Source organism: Neolamprologus brichardi, chromosome 1 (assembly GCF_056152115.1).
Source record: "Neolamprologus brichardi isolate AB-2024 chromosome 1, ASM5615211v1, whole genome shotgun sequence".
Lineage (NCBI taxonomy): Eukaryota > Metazoa > Chordata > Actinopteri > Cichliformes > Cichlidae > Neolamprologus > Neolamprologus brichardi.
The window spans coordinates 1,495,247-1,514,498 of NC_142104.1; the positions used below are offsets into that span (position 1 = coordinate 1,495,247).

At 46.7% G+C, this 19,252-nt stretch overlaps 1 protein-coding gene across 2 annotated transcripts in view; it reads left to right on the forward strand.

Annotated features, from left to right (window-relative positions):
• Positions 1 to 867: 867 nt before the first annotated feature.
• adamtsl3 (ADAMTS like 3) overlaps positions 868 to 19,252 on the forward strand; it is a 214,425-nt gene continuing 196,040 nt past the window's right edge. The window contains exons 1-2 of one of the 2 annotated variants that reach the window (XM_087833725.1): positions 868 to 1,122; positions 2,254 to 2,357. In XM_087833725.1, the coding sequence (XP_087689851.1) occupies positions 2,292 to 2,357 (66 nt within the window). In that variant the 5' untranslated portion in view covers positions 868 to 1,122; positions 2,254 to 2,291. Of the gene's footprint in view, positions 1,123 to 1,380; positions 1,472 to 2,253; positions 2,358 to 19,252 lie in introns of those variants that run through there. The other variant, XM_087833320.1, reaches the window with a different exon arrangement.

The window sequence follows — 19,252 nt, forward strand, 5'->3', positions numbered from 1 at the left end:
TCAAAGCAAAACAAGAGAAACAAACAAACAAAAAAAACAGAAGAAGAAGAAGAAGAAGAAGAAGAATAATTTTGTCTGTCTGAACAAATCTGTAGATTAAGTTTAATGAATATTTCGTTGATGAGTCAGCGGTGACACCTTAACCCCGGGAATCAGAATTATTATTATTAATAATAATAAGATAAAGAGCAGATGAAGATGACTTCTCCTCCTCACAGGTTTGGCTATCAGACGCCTACTCAGTGTCAAACTACCACAGACAAGCAGGGCTCTACAGGAAATGAGTCGATTTTACCTTTCAGATTTAAAGCATGTTTTAATCACCTGTGAAATAAAAGGACTGTTCCCACTGTTACTTCACAGCAGTGAGGGTTCAAATCCACCTTCTGGCCTTTCTGTGTGGAGTCTGCATGTTCTCTCTCTCTGGGTCCAAATGCAGTCGCTGGGCCCTGAAATGGACATGAGTAACAAATACTGGAAGCCTTCAAACATCTAGTCTAGATACATTAATACATAGAACATGAATCTGCTTCACACATCAAAGTTAAATAAGGCATCCTGGTATCCTGGTACCGGTCCGAGGCCCGGGGGTTGGGGGCCGCTGCTGTAGATGTACGTACAGTTAAAGATACTCGAACAGCTGCAGCTTTTCCTGAACTGAAAAAATTAAATCTGCAATAAAATATATTTTTTGAGACGTTGCTCCCTGGTGGCGAAAGTGAAATTCTGCCAAGGGTGACTGCAAAAAGTACCTTTAACAACCCCCCACCCCCACCCTTCAATTCACATACACGGGAGGGTGTCGCACACACAGGTTTTATTTTGAAAGTCCAGAGCGGAAGCTGCAGCTTTCGTGTACGTGCTGCTTCACGCTGGTCCTCGGCAGTGAGAGCGAGGCAGGCAGGCTGCACGCCGCTAGGAGCCCGGAGACACTTTCCCGGAGGCACGGAGCCCCGCCGCGCGGCTCTCTCGGTACTTTGGGGTCGTTTCGGTCTGTGCTTCGGGGTGTGGACTCGGGGCAGACTTGGCGGGACCGGATCCCGGTGCGAGGCGGACTGGAGTACCCCCGATGGTGCATCTCCACAGGAGCGCATAGGAGCGCAGGACGAGTCTCCCCCGAAGGTAAGGTGTTCGTTTCCCCCTTCACGAATCCACGCGGCGCGGCTCAGACGCGTCCACGCGCGCTGGTCGCTCCCACGTCCGCCCCGCCGGGCTCGCGCTACTGATGCGCGCGAAGCCAGCGCACAGGGCGGCAGTGCGGACGCGTCGCTTCGCGGTTAGAAAGTTGGAAAGAGTGCGCACCACTCCCGCGCGGAGGGGCGCAAATGCGCAGGTGAGTGCGCCCGTGTGCGCCTGAGAGAGCTGCTGCTTCAGTTCACAGACACCATCACAGCAGCTGCTGGGATCCTCCGTCGTTCTTCATTTTCTGCTGACTGCGGCTTTATTGGATGTTCTGTCCGCAGAGCTCAGCGTGAGTTTGCGCTCATATCTATTTAAGAAGCCGTGGCCGCGTAACCCGATGCCAGGTTTGAACCGCAGATATTTTATGGATCGATACGTTTGTGCTACAAGCAGCTTTGTCTAATTCCAAATTAATTATGAGGCAAAGTGAGAAAGTGGCCCCGATGCTCCGCAGCCGTACGGAGCGCAAACCGTCCTCACTCTGTGCGCCGTAATTAGTTGAAATGATCCGTGTGGCGACAACAACAAAGACAACAACAACACCGAGGCTCCATCTGATAAGAGAAGTAAACTGTAGTTAGGTGGAGGTTCAAACGGAGTGACGTAGAGTTAAGCTGTACAACAACGTCAAAACATAGACTGTACATAAAAGATGGGTGTAGGCCGGGGTCTCATTGCAGAGGGATGAAGGGGGGACGCAATAACTGTGCTCCTGTATGAGTGTCCCGTGTCTCTTCGGGCAGATTCAGCCCGAAGAGACCGCAACTCCCATCATCATCATGAGCAGCTGTAGTCTGTGGAGTCTCTCCCACCCACCGTGGGTTGAGAGGATCTGGGCTAACTGGTTAGCGGCAACTAAATTTTCAAAATAAGAGCAAAAAGACTGTCATCAATTTCAGTGAAATCATAAAAATGAACAGAAGATTTAAAGGCTACACGTGGGAAACACTGAGTGTTGTGGATGAAATTGTGGGGCCCACAGGAAGGTTTTGCCCCGGGGTTTGTTAGTTATTCAGCCCGGCCCTGTTCACTGGTAGTTGCTGACTGCTGCTATTTCCACTTCCTGTACAGGTTGGGCACAGAGACCCCGATTTGGGGGGCAAACCCAGATGAAGATGGAGTCGTTTACCTTCTGCAGGACTGTCCTCATCTTCTTCATGTTTCCGTGTGTCCAGGTAATGAAAGCAGTGTGGACAGAGTCTACTTTTATTCTACTTTTATACAGTCACCACCCTCACTGGTGCACAAAAACACGGAGCCAATCAGAGCGGAGAAAGTCAGGGTTCAGACGCGCTGTGCACACAGCCTCTGACGTTAGCTCTGCTGCTTAATTCGAGCTGACCCGTCCAAATCAAATAGTTTGCACAGGTCGAGAGGCTGCCAGGCAGAGCGGCGAGCCGGCTGCAGTCTTTGTACACGAGCACGAGCTGGGGTAAATGTCACCTCCTTATATGAAGCAATTGCGAGCGCAGGATTTTCTCTGGCAAATATAGTAGCTGGTTAATCCCTGACAACAGGCTGCTGTGGACCCGGTGCTCTCCATGATCAGCTCTGCAAAGAGGTCTTTATTTGGAAGCCGTTGGCGTGTTAGCGAGAGGAAAAACAAACACATTGCTGTATTTTTTACTTTGATACCGAGTCCCCTGCTGTGCCTGAACCCTTTAGGGGAGAACAGATATTTGTTGCATCTATTTTCCGGGCGCTGGGACTTCAAACCTTGCATGTTTACTATTGATCGCTTTGCTCTTCTGGTGAACTGGAACTTTAGATTTGAAGGCTTAGTCAGGCTGCTCATAGAGACAGATGCAATTTATGCTTTTAAAGATAAACATAAAATGAAGCCGATTGAATAAGAAAGAAACGATGCAGTAAATGTTGGTGTAAAATGGTGAAAATCAGGAAAAGGCGGCCTGTGCACATCAAAGCCTTTCAAGTACCTCCAGCAGCATGACTTTTTAAATGTTTTGTAGGTGGAGCTGAACTGGAGGCAGTCGCAGTGTCTGTACAAAAGAAACCCCAAAGATTTATAAATATGTTGAGGTTTAATGTGCGGGCTGGTCGGTGGGGCAGAGGACTGATGTGCCACCTACAGCACTGCTCACGGCTTGGGCATAAAATGCAGCAGTTCAAGATGTGAGCTGTGACAAACAGGACAAATTATACAGTGATGGATGTCTAACAGTTAGAAGCTACACAGCATAAAGCTAAACTGCTGCATGTGTTGGAGAAAGTTTACAGTAAGAAACAAACGTGCCATCGTCAGTGATCCAAACACAAATGGAAAACTGTGTTTCCCAGTGTTTCCGGAAGCGTGAGGAACAGCCCGTGTCGCTTACAGTGTGGATGTACTCTGCTCCATCTGACCTCCATAATTAGATCTCACATGTGAGCAGACCTTTGGTAATTTAATAAATAACATACAGAGTTATTAAGGTGTTGGTGGATGGATTCATGGATGAATGTATGGAATTGAATGATGAATGGATGGACAGATGGATGGACGGAGAGATGGGGTGGCAGTAAAGCAGAAGATTGTTGGCTGCTCTCAGTCTGCACGGGCAGGAGAGTATCCCAGGTTTCCCTCTGATGTGTCCTCGGGAGTCTGGATGTGTGAATGTTGGTTAGGAAGCACTGAGATAGACGCAGGAGTCCAGAGAAGCTGATGAAGGTGAAGCTGAGATCCTTTTTGTTGGCTCCCTTCAGATGTTCTGCTGTTATTGTGTCAGGGCCACTTTGTTCACCGCCAGTTTCTCAAGAGCATAACTTACTTCATCCGGTCTAATAAGGACACTGTCATTGTTAGAAACGTGTGATATATTTTGCAGGGTCCCCATAATGCGTTCCCATTAATTCTGGATGACAGAGGCATGTTACGATTGTCCTGCTGCAGCTTTCTGGTCCTGGAAGTTGCCCTCGTGCTCAGTGTCTCAGTAAAGCACACAGCATATTTATGTGACGGTCATTAATAAATTAATGTACACCATCAATCAAAAACCTCTTGTGATTTCCCAAAATGTGATGTCAGCAGTTTGGGACCCAAAAATTTCTCACTTTTGGGGTTTATGTGAGTTTTCTTTTTTGTAGTTCGAAGCCTTAAACTTGCATTTTGTCTCGTGGCCAGCAGGGGGCGAGTCCTCTTCCTGTAAAAAATAAGATCGATAGTGTAGAAGCGTTTGGGAAAACGTCCTTTGGTCCTTCTTCAGTCCTGTTAGAGTCAGAGAGGATCCAGCGTTTGCTCAGGTCATTCAGTTTCAGGAAGATGGAGACAGTCTAAAGGCTTTAAGACCCAGAGGGTAACGTCGGGGTGGACGCGTGTGACCATAGTTACTGCTCTGGTCTTTCCTTTCACATCATTGTCCTTCCAGTCAGGCTGTAATTCTCGCGACCATCATACTCTTCTTTATGCTCCATTTTTATGACTTTATCAGATGAGATACAAACTGTGCTGACAGCGACATCAGAGAGAGCGGCTGTTCCTGATTAATACATCAGCACATTTCCAAATGAATTTGTCTCTTTGCTGTCAGTGGCCCGTGTCCGACTGATTACTATCACAGTGCTTTTTCACCATCTGCTCCTTTATCTGAGTCTGAAAACACACTCAGATCTGCAAAAACCCCATAAAAAGCCGACAGCGCTCAGCGCAAACCTGCTGCTGCTGACAGGATCTAATTAGTAGCACAGCTGCAGGACTCTAATGTGTAAATAATAAAGACTGAGAGATGTGTGAGGTCCACAGATGCTGGTTTTATATTGAAGGTGCTTTTAGCAGAAGGTAATCGATGACGAGCTGACACGCCGTTATTGCAGAGTAATGCTCAGACCATCTTTTATCCCAGGAAAGCGACACAGTCCCGGGTGAAAAACTACAGCCTGTGGGCTGTGGGCTGTCGTTGTCCTACACTTGGATTTATTTGATGATTCACCATCCAAATGGATATAAACTTCAGTACAAACTGTTCTACAAATGCATCTGGCGCTGTTTGGAGTCAGCTGATATGAGGGGACTGGCTGCACTGATTGGTGATTTGGTGTCTTTGGAGCAGCAGATGGATGAACCCTCTGAGAGAGGCCCAGGTCGTACTCGTGGCTCTGTGACCACATTAGCCACGCGATCATTTATTATCGTCTCTCTGCGAAAACTCACCGAACACAAACAGATCGTCAGAAAATGAGTGTTGTGAAAATGAAAGTGTGTGGTCACACTTTGACACCTAAAAAGTACCCAAAAAATCAGCTTGATTTGATGTTTTTGTATATGATACAAAATTAAGCTACTGTGGAACCACTGACGTCCAGCAGGGGGAGCAGTGAGTCTGTCCCCATAGACTCCCATGTTAAAACTTCGCCTGATACACAAACTGCTTGGTCTCTGTGGATAATTCCCTCTTTATAACAACTGCACAGTTTCTTTAAATCACCAGTTTAAATTATATTAAGGCTTAAAGTTTGTATTATTAGGGGCGTGGCCTCTTTGACTGACAGGTGGATGGTGACACAGGTGGCTGAGCTGGGCCTCTGGACTGTGTTCGTGCTGTTGGAGCATTTTGATGCCCCTTTACAGTCTATGGATTAGGAGTGGGGGAAAAAATGGATACTGTGTAGCATGGTGATATTTTGTTTGCTAATAATGTATCGATACAGGGACAGCAGAAATCAATACTTTGTTACAAAAAAAGGTTTTTGTGGACTGGAACATGTTCTGACTTCAGAGAATCCTGACATTCCTTCACTGTCCAAATGTGTTTCACTTGTTTATGGCAGCAATAAACATGACAGTTTACTTATTTTAATTTAAGACATGTTTTATTTTAATTAAGTTTAAAACTTTTTTATTTAATGTAAAATTATATTTTGTTTTAATTTACTTTCAAATTCTTCAGTTGCTGAAGGGGCTGCATAGTTTTCATAAACTGCATAGTTCAGAATAGCTATAATTGTACCAGATGGTTGATTCAGTTAAGTTGGACTAGACTGTAATACAAACCGTTCAGTTTGTCAACAATCAAACTGAAATGAGAGAAAGACTGAGTGTGAGACTTTGATATTAGAGAAAATGAATATTGATAAAGTTTACCTTTATGTACAGAATCTGAATATCGCAAAATATTTTTAAAAAATTGCAATAATATCGTATCGTGGGATGTATGGTGATTCCCACCTCTACTATGGATGCAGCTAGCTAGCATTAGCTGATAACGCCTCACAGTCTCATCGTCTGTTTTGGCTCCAGAAGTCAGTGGTTGCACTGTAACACTAACGTGGGTGCAATATGTATCAGCGGAGGCCCTGGTGGACCGATCCCCGGCTACCAAGACTAACAACTAACAACGTGTGACCCGTGTTGCGTATTTCAATCATCCATCTGTTTGTCAGTTAAACTAGTTAACTGTGTTAGCTGTGCTTCTCTTGGTGTTTCTCTTGTCACATTAGTTCAGCTCATCTACAGTCAGACGACAGACGTGATCAGTCTGTTTTTTAAATGTGTTTCTATCAGCAAAGGTTTTTTGTGCTTTCTGTATCTGAATCAGTGGCAGTGTGCGTTTCAGTGTGTGGGTCAGTGCAGAGGTGCACAGGTGTGTTTGAGATGTTGATGTTCCACAGACTGTGCGTGTCGTTTCCATCTGCCAGAAATAAAAAGTTTCCGTTGTGAAGCTGACTTTTTAAGGGAAGGGTGCAGGAGCAGTTTGGGTACAGTGGGTGTAAGGTGGGGGCGATTGGCTGTAAATGAGACCGGGGGTGCTGGCGGCGGAGGGTTGGTGCACGCTTGGCTGGCTGCATGGATTATCACAGGCAGATGTGGGAATCACAACCACGGCTGATTGCCTTTCACTGTCCGGGTGTTTCTGTTGACGTGCTGTAAGATTCAGAGCCTCAGCTGTTCACAGACCTTTTCCTTTTCCTGGGCTTGACCTAACGTAACCCCGTCTCATCACTGATCCTGTGCAGCACTTTGTTTTGTAACTAAAATGCAATGGTGGGGGGATGCAACAATAGAAAGACAGAGCTTTGGGGGGGGGAGAAAGTAAAAGAAAAAGTGAGAGAACGAGCGCCTGCTGGTCTGCTTCCTCTGGTCTTCCTGGTACCAGCCTCTTCCTGTCATCCTTCACCCTCTGTGTGGGGACAGCTGTTCAAATGCAGCTCACCTACATCACAAACTCTGAGTTTTTCCACCCCTCCCACCCTCACCCACACCAGCTTCCTCCCTCCAGCCCCTGAGCTCACAAACAACAACCGGACGAAATCACCGAGCCCTTTCTTTCACCCCGCTCTGAAAACAGCATTGTCTGTGATGCCAGCGAGCTATGAGGTATGGCTGTGAGGAATGCAGCTTGCTGCTGCCATTGTGTGTAGAAATGATGACAGAGGTGGAGGAACTGCAGAGAGGAGCCGAGGACTGGAAGGAAAAGGGCGCAGAGGGAGAGTCCGGCTTGTTGTAGGACGAGGGTACACTTGTCTCTCTGCCTCAACACCTTTCCTTTTTCTGAACCCACTTCACGCCATAAATGGACAGACGTGGAGCTGAGGAGGAGGCGGGGTCTGAGCTCGTCCTTTAGACTGAGAGGAGAGAAAGTGTGCTGTGTTGTCATCACAGTTAAACTACATGCTCACTTTTTACATGCAGCTTTAGCGACTTTGCACTCGGCTGCAAACCACGTTAATGCAAGCTGAAGGCCGTCGCTCGATACAGCGGCAGAAGAACTATTTCAATTCAGCTTTATTTACACAGAATCACAACAACAGTCGCCTCAAGGCGCTTTATACTGTAATAATACATACAGAGAAAACCCAACAATCATATGACCCCCTATCATATCATACGGCCATCATCCTGTCTTCCTTCTCTCACCCCAACCAATCACAGCAGATGGCCCCGCCCCTCCCTGAGCCTGGTTCTGCTGGAGGTTTCTTCCTGTTAAAAGGGAGTTTTTCCTTCCCACTGTCACCAAAGTGCTGCTCATAGGGGGTCATATGATTGTTGGGTTTTCTCTGTATGTGTTATTGTAGGGTCGACCTTACAGTATAAAGCAGCTTGAGGCGAAACTGAGTTGAATCTGAGAGAAGAAGACAGGATGGAGACATGCTGTGGACGAGAGCCAGAGATTAATAACAAGGATGATTCAGTGAAGAGCTTCATAGCACCCTCCACAGGACACAAAACACCTGCAGACTGATTTGACAAACTCCCACCCTCAGCTAGGGCTGCTCAATTAATTAGCCCCTCCCTCGTGCTTTACTCTCGCGCTGCTCCGTGTGGCAAATCGAGCGCACCTCTCTGCATTTCCAACACGTGTCACAACAATTCAGACCAGCGGTCTCCAACCTTTTTTGCGCCACAGACCGGTTTATGCCCGACAATATTTTCACAGACCGGCCTTTAAGGTGTCGCGGATAAATACAACAAAATAAAACTAGTACCGGTACCGAAAAAAAGAAGATTTATTCATAACACACGTGAAAAGACCCAGGAAAACCGAGTAAACGATAAAAACGATAACAAAATAACGCTGAAAACTGATAAAAACCCTGAAAACTATACATTTCACACCTGAGCCTCAACTCTCGCGGCCCGGCACCAAACGACTCACGGACCGGTACCGGTCCGAGGCCCGGGGGTTGGGGACCGCTGATTAAGAGGACCCGAGGGAAGCTCGGAAAGCTAAGCAGAAGTTATTTGGAGAGGAGAGTGACTGCTGTTGGTTGAAAAGAGGTGAAAAAAACTTGGTGTGGAAACATTATGGGTTCAGTCAGACGTGGATCAAGCAGACACAGTGTGTAAACTTTGCTACAGTGTCGTAGCTGCACCACAGAGCAACACTGCAAAGTTCACTAAACATAGATGTTTCATTTATTTTTATATTGCAAACATTTGCACTGTTATCAGTATTTACACTATTTTATATTATTTTTGACAATCTTTAAAGTCATTATTCAACACATTGTTATTGTTAAATAAATATCGTCAAATAATCGAGATCTCAGTGAAAATAATCGTGATTATCATTTTTGCCATAATCGAGCAGCCCTACCCTCAGGTGTCCTCGGTAAGGTGCCCCGGTGTTCCACTGGAGCTTCTACTAAGGTGGAGACTCCTCTGCAGTGCCCTGAAAATGGAGCACGCACCCCTGTCCTTCCTAAAAAGGACCACCATAGTCTGCCTCCAAGTTTTAGTCCATTAGGACTGAAAAAGCAGGTAAAGATAGAATATCTGTGTCTCAGCACCACAAATGTGCGATCGCCTCTTGGCATTTACTCTGTCGCAGTCCTGTGTGTGTGAAAAGAAGCGAATCTTCTAAGAAGAAGATGAGAATTTGATATTTAACAGCTGCATAATAAGCAAAGCTGAACTCGGAGAGGCTCCGTAGCTGCTGGTGTGCCAGGAATCCCCAGTTTGCAAAGCCTAACGAGAACAAAAGTGTCTGCGACCCGAGCCCGCGGAGCTGCTCTTATCACGGTGTACATCAGGGATGGGTTCATGGCTCTGCACGAGCAGGGCCTCTTTAAGCGCTGAGCGAGTCTCACGAGGGCAGAATGTTGGAGAGCTGTGATTCGTCTGCGCTGTGGAGAAGCGGCCGACACCAGGGCCTGTGCTGGGGTCGGTATTTCAGTAAACTTTGACAAATTAGAGTCCATTAGATCCTCGCTAACAATAGCGGCAAAGGCTTTCAGTGTCAATCATCCCACCTCCCGGCCCCCACGCTCTCAGAGCCAGCTCTGTTTAAAGGAAACCCAAACCCGGAGCAGGAACAATTAAGATATCCATCTGGAATAATGTAATTTCGACCACGCGGTCAGCTGTTATCAGCATCAGGGTTCGGGTCATTATTTATCCGCAGCGTGGTTCGTGTTTATTATTCAGTAGTGGATTCATTACGACGGGAATGTGGTTATCTTTTCACGTCTGGGCTTTATTATTCTTTGACCTCCTTCCTCCCTCTTTTCTCTCCTTCCTTCCTGGCTGGGAACCGAGCCGGTTCACGTGTGGCTTTATTAAGTTTCACATTGTTTTTTACCTTCGCCGTTGACTCGTTAACCTGCGGTGTCCCTGACCGCTCTCTGCTCCGCCGCCTGTGAGTTATACGTCCTAAAGGAGCAACTAGAAAGCAGCTGCTGGTAATTGCAGCGTTACAGATAAAGGTTAAAATCAGGGGATGTATAAATGTGTTTAAGTAAGAATGGAGAGCTCAGCAGAGCTTTAATAAAGTGCACACGGAGGACGGAGAGCTGCAGCTCGGCCTTTCTTTCTCTCACAGCAACATGAAGGGTTAAAACAGTTCATCATCACATGTGGAGCCAAACCACGCTAGCAGCTTCCATGGCACAGACACTCGATCCAGGTTTAGTCTCAGCACCTGAAACGGAGGGTCGTAGGACGGGCCAATCAAAAAACAGATTTGATCCCCTTTAAAATGTTTGGTGTAAGATTTGAAACGAGCGTTAAGGACGACTGTACTTCAGCAAATCAGACGCTACTTTCTGCTTATTTATAATTTTTGCTTTTGTGAAAGATGCTCTCAGCAGGTGAAAGGCCGACACCCAACTTTGAGCATGATAAATGGCCTGTATTTATATAGCGCTTTTCTAGTCCCTAAGGACCCCAAAGCGCTTTACACGACCAGTCATCCACCCATTCACACACTGGTGATGGCAGCTACAATGTAGCTACAATGCGCCCCAGGGTGGCTACAATGTAGCTGCTACATTGTAGCTACAATGTAGCTACATTGTAGCCACAGCCACCCTGGGCCGCACTGACAGAGGCGAGGCTGCCGGACACTGGCGCCACCGGGCCCTCTGACCACCACCAGTAGGCAACGGGTGAAGTGTCTTGCCCAAGGGCACAACGGCCGAGACTGTCGGAGCCGGGGCTCAAACCGGCAACCTTCCGATTACAAGACGAACTCCCAACTCTTGAGCCACGATCGCCCCTAGACGAGAACTTATATGAAAACCAGATTTGTGTGAGGCGGCGCCTGTGACCCTCCCAGCCTGATGGCTTTTTCTATCATTTGCATCATTTCCTAGCGGACGTTAGCGAGCGTGAGGAAAAATGGTTGTGGGGCTCCGCTGATGCCACGCTTCTCTCGAGCAGCGAGCGAGCCGTAACCGTGGCAATAAAGACATTTTGGTGAGGTCAGCAGACCCCGTCTGTATATACGCTGTGTAAATGTGACATTTCTGACATCTTTGCAGGTGCAAACAGCTGCTGCTCGTTCCCACACAGCCCTTTGAAGTTCAAATCAAATACAACAGTTGAACCTTTACAGCCGCGGCAGCCTCTGATCACTGATTACAGAGAAAAACTATCCAGAGAAGCTAAAAATGAGCTTAACATCAGCATGATGACGATGATGTTTGTGTGCACAGGTGAGTGTTTTAATCCCACCTGGCAGAACCTGAGATCACAGTCAGAAACCCACTGTCTGACTAACGGGCCCTGCTTAGCTCACTGCATCAAGCGGGCGCCTGCGTGCCACATCATGAGAGCGCCCGGCTGTCCCCCCCCGCTTTCCTGTTGATTCTTCCCTGTCAAAAAAGGCCAGAAAGAAAATATTAAAACAGCAGCTAAATAATTAACATATAGCATTTAAGTTTGAGGTATTTAAAGTAGTATGCTAGCAATACTCAGTAGGTAGCGTGGTCGCCCCATCATTGGAAGGTCGGGGTTTGAATCCACCGAATGACTGCCCTGCGCTACCCTTGAGCACGTCTCTACACACTGCTCCCCTGAGTGAAAATATCTCCCACGTGTGAGACTAGAGGAGGTTTAAAAAAATAATCGCTGTTTGTATCGTGATCAAGATGCTCGGGTGTTTGTCCTTGCATCTCTGCAGCTTTTTCAGAGTCTCTCTCTCACACGCATACACACACACACACACACACACACACACACACACACAGATCCTCCTGCAGCTCAGGTTCAGTGTCAGCTCTGGTATTTCAGCTAAAGGTGAGGAGTGAAAAGATCCCTGTGTCTGCCCACACCACACAAACTGCCGTCAGGGTCACCTCTTCACCCTCACAGTTACATGATTCGTGTGTGTGTGTTTGTGTGTGTGTGCTGATTGGGAGGAGGCTGAAAAGCTCTTTCATACACACAGTGTGGCCATTCACTCCCAGCCGTGAGCTCTGTTTCTCCCCTGCACCTCCTCTGCAGTCAGCTGGGCTGAAGCTCTCCTCTTCCTCATCCTCTCATTCTTCTGCTTACGTCTCCTCACTTTGTCTTTTCTTCTGTCTCAGGCCTTTTAAACGTCGGCAGCGACCTCTCTGTTTGCTCTGAGCTGACTTTGTTGTGTTTGATGAGCAGTAAAAGCTCTCCAGGCCTCCCTAATAAAATGCTAACCTTTGCAGACCTCTCTTTAAGGGGTGGACGCCGTTACACCGTGTCCTCACGGGACCCCACGCCTCCCGTCTGTGGAGAGCCTCTCATAATGGCACAAACAAACCTTCAGTGCCTCTGATAAATGTGACGCAGCCAAATAAACTTGTGTCACACCTTTAAATCCATGAATTAAAATTCTTCTAAAATACTCACCCGCCATGCTGGTTTAGTGGAAATGCACAAGGAGAGGATCTCAAACGGGTGACAGAACAAATTTAATTAGGTAGGGTTTTTATGGAGAGTCCTGGGCAGGGCGGGTCCATGAGGATCTCCAGGTTTCCCTTTAAAACATTCGTAGTAGCTCGTTTCACAACCCGAGCTCTTAATCGTTGGGATGCTGAGCGTCGATGAAGGCCATCTTACCCCGTCGTTGTGACGGAAACCATCTACAAGCGGCACAGTTTTAAACCTGTGCTAGTCCGAGACTGCAAAAATAGCCTAAGAGTGGTGGATGCAAGACCTCCAGATGTTCATCACAGGATCTGCAGGTAACAACATGAGCAGCAGAGGACGAACGCCAGGAAAAAGCTTTAGCCGTCCAAAAAGAACATTAGAGCAAAACTGCAGTTTGCCAGTGAATATTCAGGCAAAGAGCTTTGGGAATAAAGTGCTGTGGAAAGATGGATCAAAGATAACGTGACCAAACAGCACTAACAGCAGACTGATGCAGACCAAAGGCGGCTTTTCATGAGAAGAACCTCAAACCAGCCTCGAAGCAGCGTGATGGAAATATTCTGACCGCGCGGCGTTCAGCCTTTCATGCAACAATCCTGCATCATGTTGCAAAGAGGTGGAAGATAATTTGAGGACATATGAAAACTAAAGTGCTGAAATTCAAAATCACACCTCAAAATAAAGCGAGCGGTGGCTCAGGAAGCGTAAGCATGCATATTTTTGCAAACCTGACAAGCGTGGATTTATTTTTCAGAATATTTAATAATAGCTTCAGAAGTGAAATGAGGTGTAAGAACACAGCTGCGACGCAGTAAGTCAGAGCGATCATCGGCTCTCAGCCTCGGTGATAAACGACTTCTTCTGCACCTCCGTCTCTGTCTCGTTTGTCTCGACTGAAGCATAATTGGATTTTTTTTTAGTTTGTCTAAAGAAAGGACCTGTGAGCTGCAGTAATCCTGCAGCTACTCTGAATATCTGCCTTTATGACCAAAAGAGCAGAGGAAGCTTCTTTATTTGTGAAAATGTTGTAAAGAGGCTGCTTTCCCTGACTTAAAGCTAGCGCCCGATAATGAGACCACGACTGATTTTGCCATCTCAGTAGGTAAATGACACCTGAGAATAGGGCTGGGCGATATAACGTATTTTCTACACTGTAAGGCACACTTAAAATCCTTGTGTGCCTTATGTATGAATTCTGGTTGTGCTCACTGACCTCAAACCGATTTGGCTGCAGAAATCTGTTAAAAAATGTTTTTAGGGACAAATGCAATCGCATAGCAGGATGCTATACACGGGCCAAACTTCAGTCAGGAGAACAACTCAGATTATTCATCCACAATACGAGTCAGTTCTTCTTTTACTGTTGTTGCTGTTTTGTGGATCACAAGGTTTAAAACTACTTATAAATACACACACACAGAGTAACTCCACCAGAGTGCCAATTTTGAGTCACTTTTGCTGGTCCAGGCCCGGATAAAGGAGCAGGGTTGGAATTGTGACATTAAAAAAAACACAATAATTGCCAAAAGAAATTTAATTTGTAGTTCTAAATAAATTCTAACTGCATTCAGGACGTTTTTACTGACTTTATGTCTCTTCCACGATGTTATTTCTGTCTCCAACAATGCAGGTTACAATTACATTAGCAAGGCCAATTATGCAAATTAGGCAATGACATCATTTAGTGACTTCTAGTGACTTTTAGGACAACCAATAGCGATTTTCTTTACTGAGGAGTTGGCAACACTGGTTACAGACGTGGAGGAAGCGCAGTTTTTGGCTTTCCCCATATTTCAAAAGTGCTTCATCTCTTTGCTGTGACTGTCGGCATATTTTGCAGATGATAATGGTTGTAGCCGCTGCGATGCTTTCGACCAAAACAGGCGCAGCTTGATGACATCATCAACATGCGCTATTGCGATAGAGCGGTATAGTCAAAATCTCTATCGTTGGCCAAATTTATATTGTTTCTATCTTATATCGTTTATATCGCCCACCCCCTCAGTCATCTCAGGGTGTTTCATATTCTCAGGAGAAGCTCCTACAGTTATAGAGGGGACCTCCTGCGATCGGGCAGAAACCAAGCGTGTGTGACGTCTTCCATCGGCCACCGAAATCTCGCCGCAACGTTTTAAAACGCAACGTTTTAGCTATTTCGCCATTTTAAAAATGAGACGTGAAAAGCGAGGTGTGGATCTGACTGACATACCTGCTGTATCACCTTTTTTAAAAGTCGCGCTCTCATCGTGTTTTAATTAGTAAGACTTGAAACTTCAGACTGAGACTGTGAGGTCATCAGTGGTGTGCAGATCAGCTGAGCAGAGGCTCATTTTCACATTTCTATACAATCAGAATAGAATAGGAACCAGAGGAGTCGCCCCCTGCTGGACATTAAAAAGAAAGCAGACTGAAGACGATTGGCTTTTCACACCTGAAAGTTCACTCGTGATTCAGAGCAGCTGAATTCAGTTCGGCCGCTTGGCATTCCTGTGACCTGCAGCGTGGGTCTGATAAGATGTTCCAGAAGGTTTGGTTATAGCTTTAAGTGGATCACAATGAGGCGGCGAGGGCCAGCTCGCCCTCAATTAATCCAGCATCTCTCCAGCACCCGCTCTCCCATGTGCTCTATTTATGGCTCTCTCCACGGTTCTCACATCTTCAAGTATCTCTTAATTATCTGAAGAGAGAGCTGTGTTAGCATTCACTTAAAGTGCAGCGGAGGGTGTAAACACACACACACACACACACATGCTCACATCTGGACTTTCTTCAGGTGATATTAAAGATGTAATCTGTGGCTGTCCAAGACTTCCTGGTGATGTGAAGACTAAACGATTCCCTGCGTCTCTAATCTGGGTTAGCCTGCTGAAGGGTTTCCACATAGGGTTAATCTGGGTCCTGCTCAGATGCAGGTCAACAAGATGATAACATTTAATGTGATTTGGCTTGTGTAGAGTGTGTCGAGTGTGCAGTCCTTTCAAGCAAAGCAAGGAAATTGGCCATAATCCGTGCACTCCTTATTTCCTGTTCCAGTCATGAGTGTTTGTGTTGAACATGGCCGGCGTCTCTAATAACGAGGTCGGTGCATGGACTGTAAAGCTAACCCACATAGCAGACGGGTCTGGCCCCGATCTGGTGTCAAGCCGGCACTGCTGGCTGACTTCTGGCATGGTAAGTGGTATGTCATCCAGATATGGGCCAGGCCTGGCGTAGATGGCACTGTCTGTGTGATGGCATGCTACATCTGGCCAGATTGTGGTTTGGGTTATGTGGCCCAGGCTCCTAGAAAACAGGTCTGGCCTGGATCTGGCATTAAACTGGCACTTCTGACTGACTGGTGTCATGGCAGAGTGTCTGTCAACCAGATGTGGGTCAGGTCTGGCAATGATGCACTTTGTCATGTTACTTTTGCACTATTATGTTCTGGCACATGTTGTTATTACATGGCTTGATTAAGGCACACATTAGGCTGACATCTGGGGCCAGAGCTGAAGCTGTTCTGGGCCAGCACAGGGCCAGCAGTGTGTCTGCAACTGTCATTGTGCTGGCCCATGTGTGGGCCACCTCTGGGCCACCTCTGGGCCACCAAAGGGCCGTCATTCTTTGCGGTGTGTGGGCCATGTGTAAGCACGTTGTGTGGGCCAGATCTGGGCCACACCAATTTTGCTATGTGGGAACACTCTGAACTCTGTTTATCATTGTTTTTTTCTACTCTTACATCTGTGTGATGTCATAGAGAGCCAATATCTCAGGCACATCTTATTATTCAAACCTGGTGTTTGGCATTCGGAAGAATGTTTGTTCAAAGTGGGACAGGCTAAAACGGCTAATTTCAGACCGAGGATGGGCTGCCGAGCTCGTAAAATCATGCAAAGCTATGATAGCAAAAACACAAAGTACACAAAGCTGGAAATAACCAGAATAGGTCGACTTTAAGATACCAAAATGTGTCTGAGTGAGAAGCAGGTCAGATTGTGAGGACATCGCGCTCTCATTGGGTGATGATGACGGGTCAGTAACTATCCGTGATGCGAGGGATGGATCTAACTGACAGCAGTGACAGGGCAACAACATTTTGTCATACATAGCTGCTTCATCACCTTTATTCAGTAAGAGCTGACACTAGATTAACTCCTCAGTTAGCCATCAGGTGAGCAGAGTCGCCCCCTGCTGGATGGTAAAAAGAACGCAGCTTAAAGGCGCTTCTGCTTTGGCTTCACCTTTCAGACCCGTCCATGTTCCCCCCCCCCACCGCACCTCTGTCCCCCCTCTCCTGCAGCATGGAGGACAGAGCGCCGCTCCAATAGTAAATAATAACTCAAACTGTGAAGGTTGCCAAATGTTGCTGTGACATTTTTTGGGAACAGCCGACAAAGTTTTGTTGAGTTGTGTAAACGAAACATTAAGAAAGGAAATGAGTTCTCTCACAAAAACAGTCATTTGTAGCTTGCAGACATTTACAGCTGCTGTGACACACAACAGCTGTCTGTACTAAAGCACACAGTTATTATTATAGCTCATGAAACCAACCAAAGCCTTTTTATATGACCTCAGGTTTTGTTTTTCATAAGCGTTTTTTAATAAAAGTTCTTTTGACTTATTGTCAAAATATCTTGTTAATACAGGAAATCGCTTTTAGCTTGTCCAGGTGAGGGACAGGTGAGCTATGTGTTGGCGAGGCAAAGCTGGAGTCCTGAGGAACACGGCTGGTGGTAAAAAACGCTCTAAAAATGTGCTGCTGTGTTTCTCCTGGGCACCTGAAGGCGGTGCATCAGATTAGGAGTACGAACAGAGCATGCTCAGTCATTCTTTTGATACATGTAGGGCGTGGCTGCTTCATCCTCCACATCACCAGAGAGCCCGTCAGGTTCCTATTAGCCACATGCTAAACAAGAACAGCTTTAGGAACCAGAAGACGTTACCTTCAAAATCAGGTCATAGGGGTGAAAATTCCACATGAAGGATGGACGTGGACCTGATCCTGAGCAGGTCACTGGCGACCTGGTGGATGTTAGGAGTGAGTGGCCACATTTGATTCTGTGGCCTGCGGCGATTTGCCTGAGTGAAATAAAAAGTTAATGAGACTTCAGTCTGAAGCATCCCAGCGTGAGCAATGCTCTCAGCCAGGCCGGCCCTTTTTAAGTCCTCTGGCTCGACGCGATGTGATGCTGTGGAGGTTTTAGTGACATCTTCACATAGTTTGTTACATTCAGCTGAACCGAGTAGTTTCATAAAAGCGCCGCTCGGCCCTGAAGATAAAGTCGACCTGCAGGATTCCTTCTGCTACGGGAGCAACTCCTCCTCCTCCTCCTCCTCCTCCTTCTCCTTGTGCAACTGAAATCTCAGACAGTGTAGTGTGAACTTAACCATTCATGGCCTGAGTTTGGGTAATGCACCCAAACTCATCACCCATTAACAGAAGACCATTCATGGAAATAAATGGCCGTCATTAGAACGGCTTTTTCACTCCTCATTACTTCAACACAGACAGAAAACTGCACACAGACACACACACACAGACACAGACACGCACACACACACACAGACAGACACACACACACTCCTCGTGCCTATGGTACAACAACTTTTGTTCGTGCCCCTGGTACACTGCGCAGAACAACCTTGCCCCACACACATACACAGACACATACACAGACACACACACACACACACACGCACACACACACACACACACACACAGACACACACACACTCCTCGTGCCTATGGTACAACAACTTTTGTTCGTGCCCCTGGTACACTGCGCAGAACAACCTTGCCCCACACACATACACAGACACATACACAGACACACACACACACACACACATGCACACACACAGACACACACACACAGACACACACACACACACACACACACACACGCACACACACAGACACACACACACACACACGCACACACACGCACACACACAGACACACACAGACACACACACACAGACACACACACACATGCACACACACACGCACACACGCAGACACACATGCACACAGACATGCACACACACACACACAGACACACACACACACACGCATACACACAGACACACACACACACACACACACACACACACATGCACACACACAGACACACACGCACACAGACATGCACACACACAGACACACACACACACACAGACACACACACACACACACACACGCACACACACAGACACACACACACACACACACACACAGACACACACACACACACACACACTCCTGTGGTCTTGCATCAGTAGGTTTTCCTTGGATCAGAGTCGTCTCGATTAATTATGGATTCAAATCATTCTGGGTGACTGAAAACTTTCTGCTACTTAAGTAAAAACATCTTCATCATAATGAGGCTGAAACATCTCTACTACGACTGCACACACATAGAGGGGGCGGCGCACTCTGATTGGCTCAGGGTCAAAGCAGATGTGATGAGATCAAAGCCTTTCGTCCCACTCTTTCAGCCTCTATAATAAGAAAAGATCATCTGACAGGAGTCA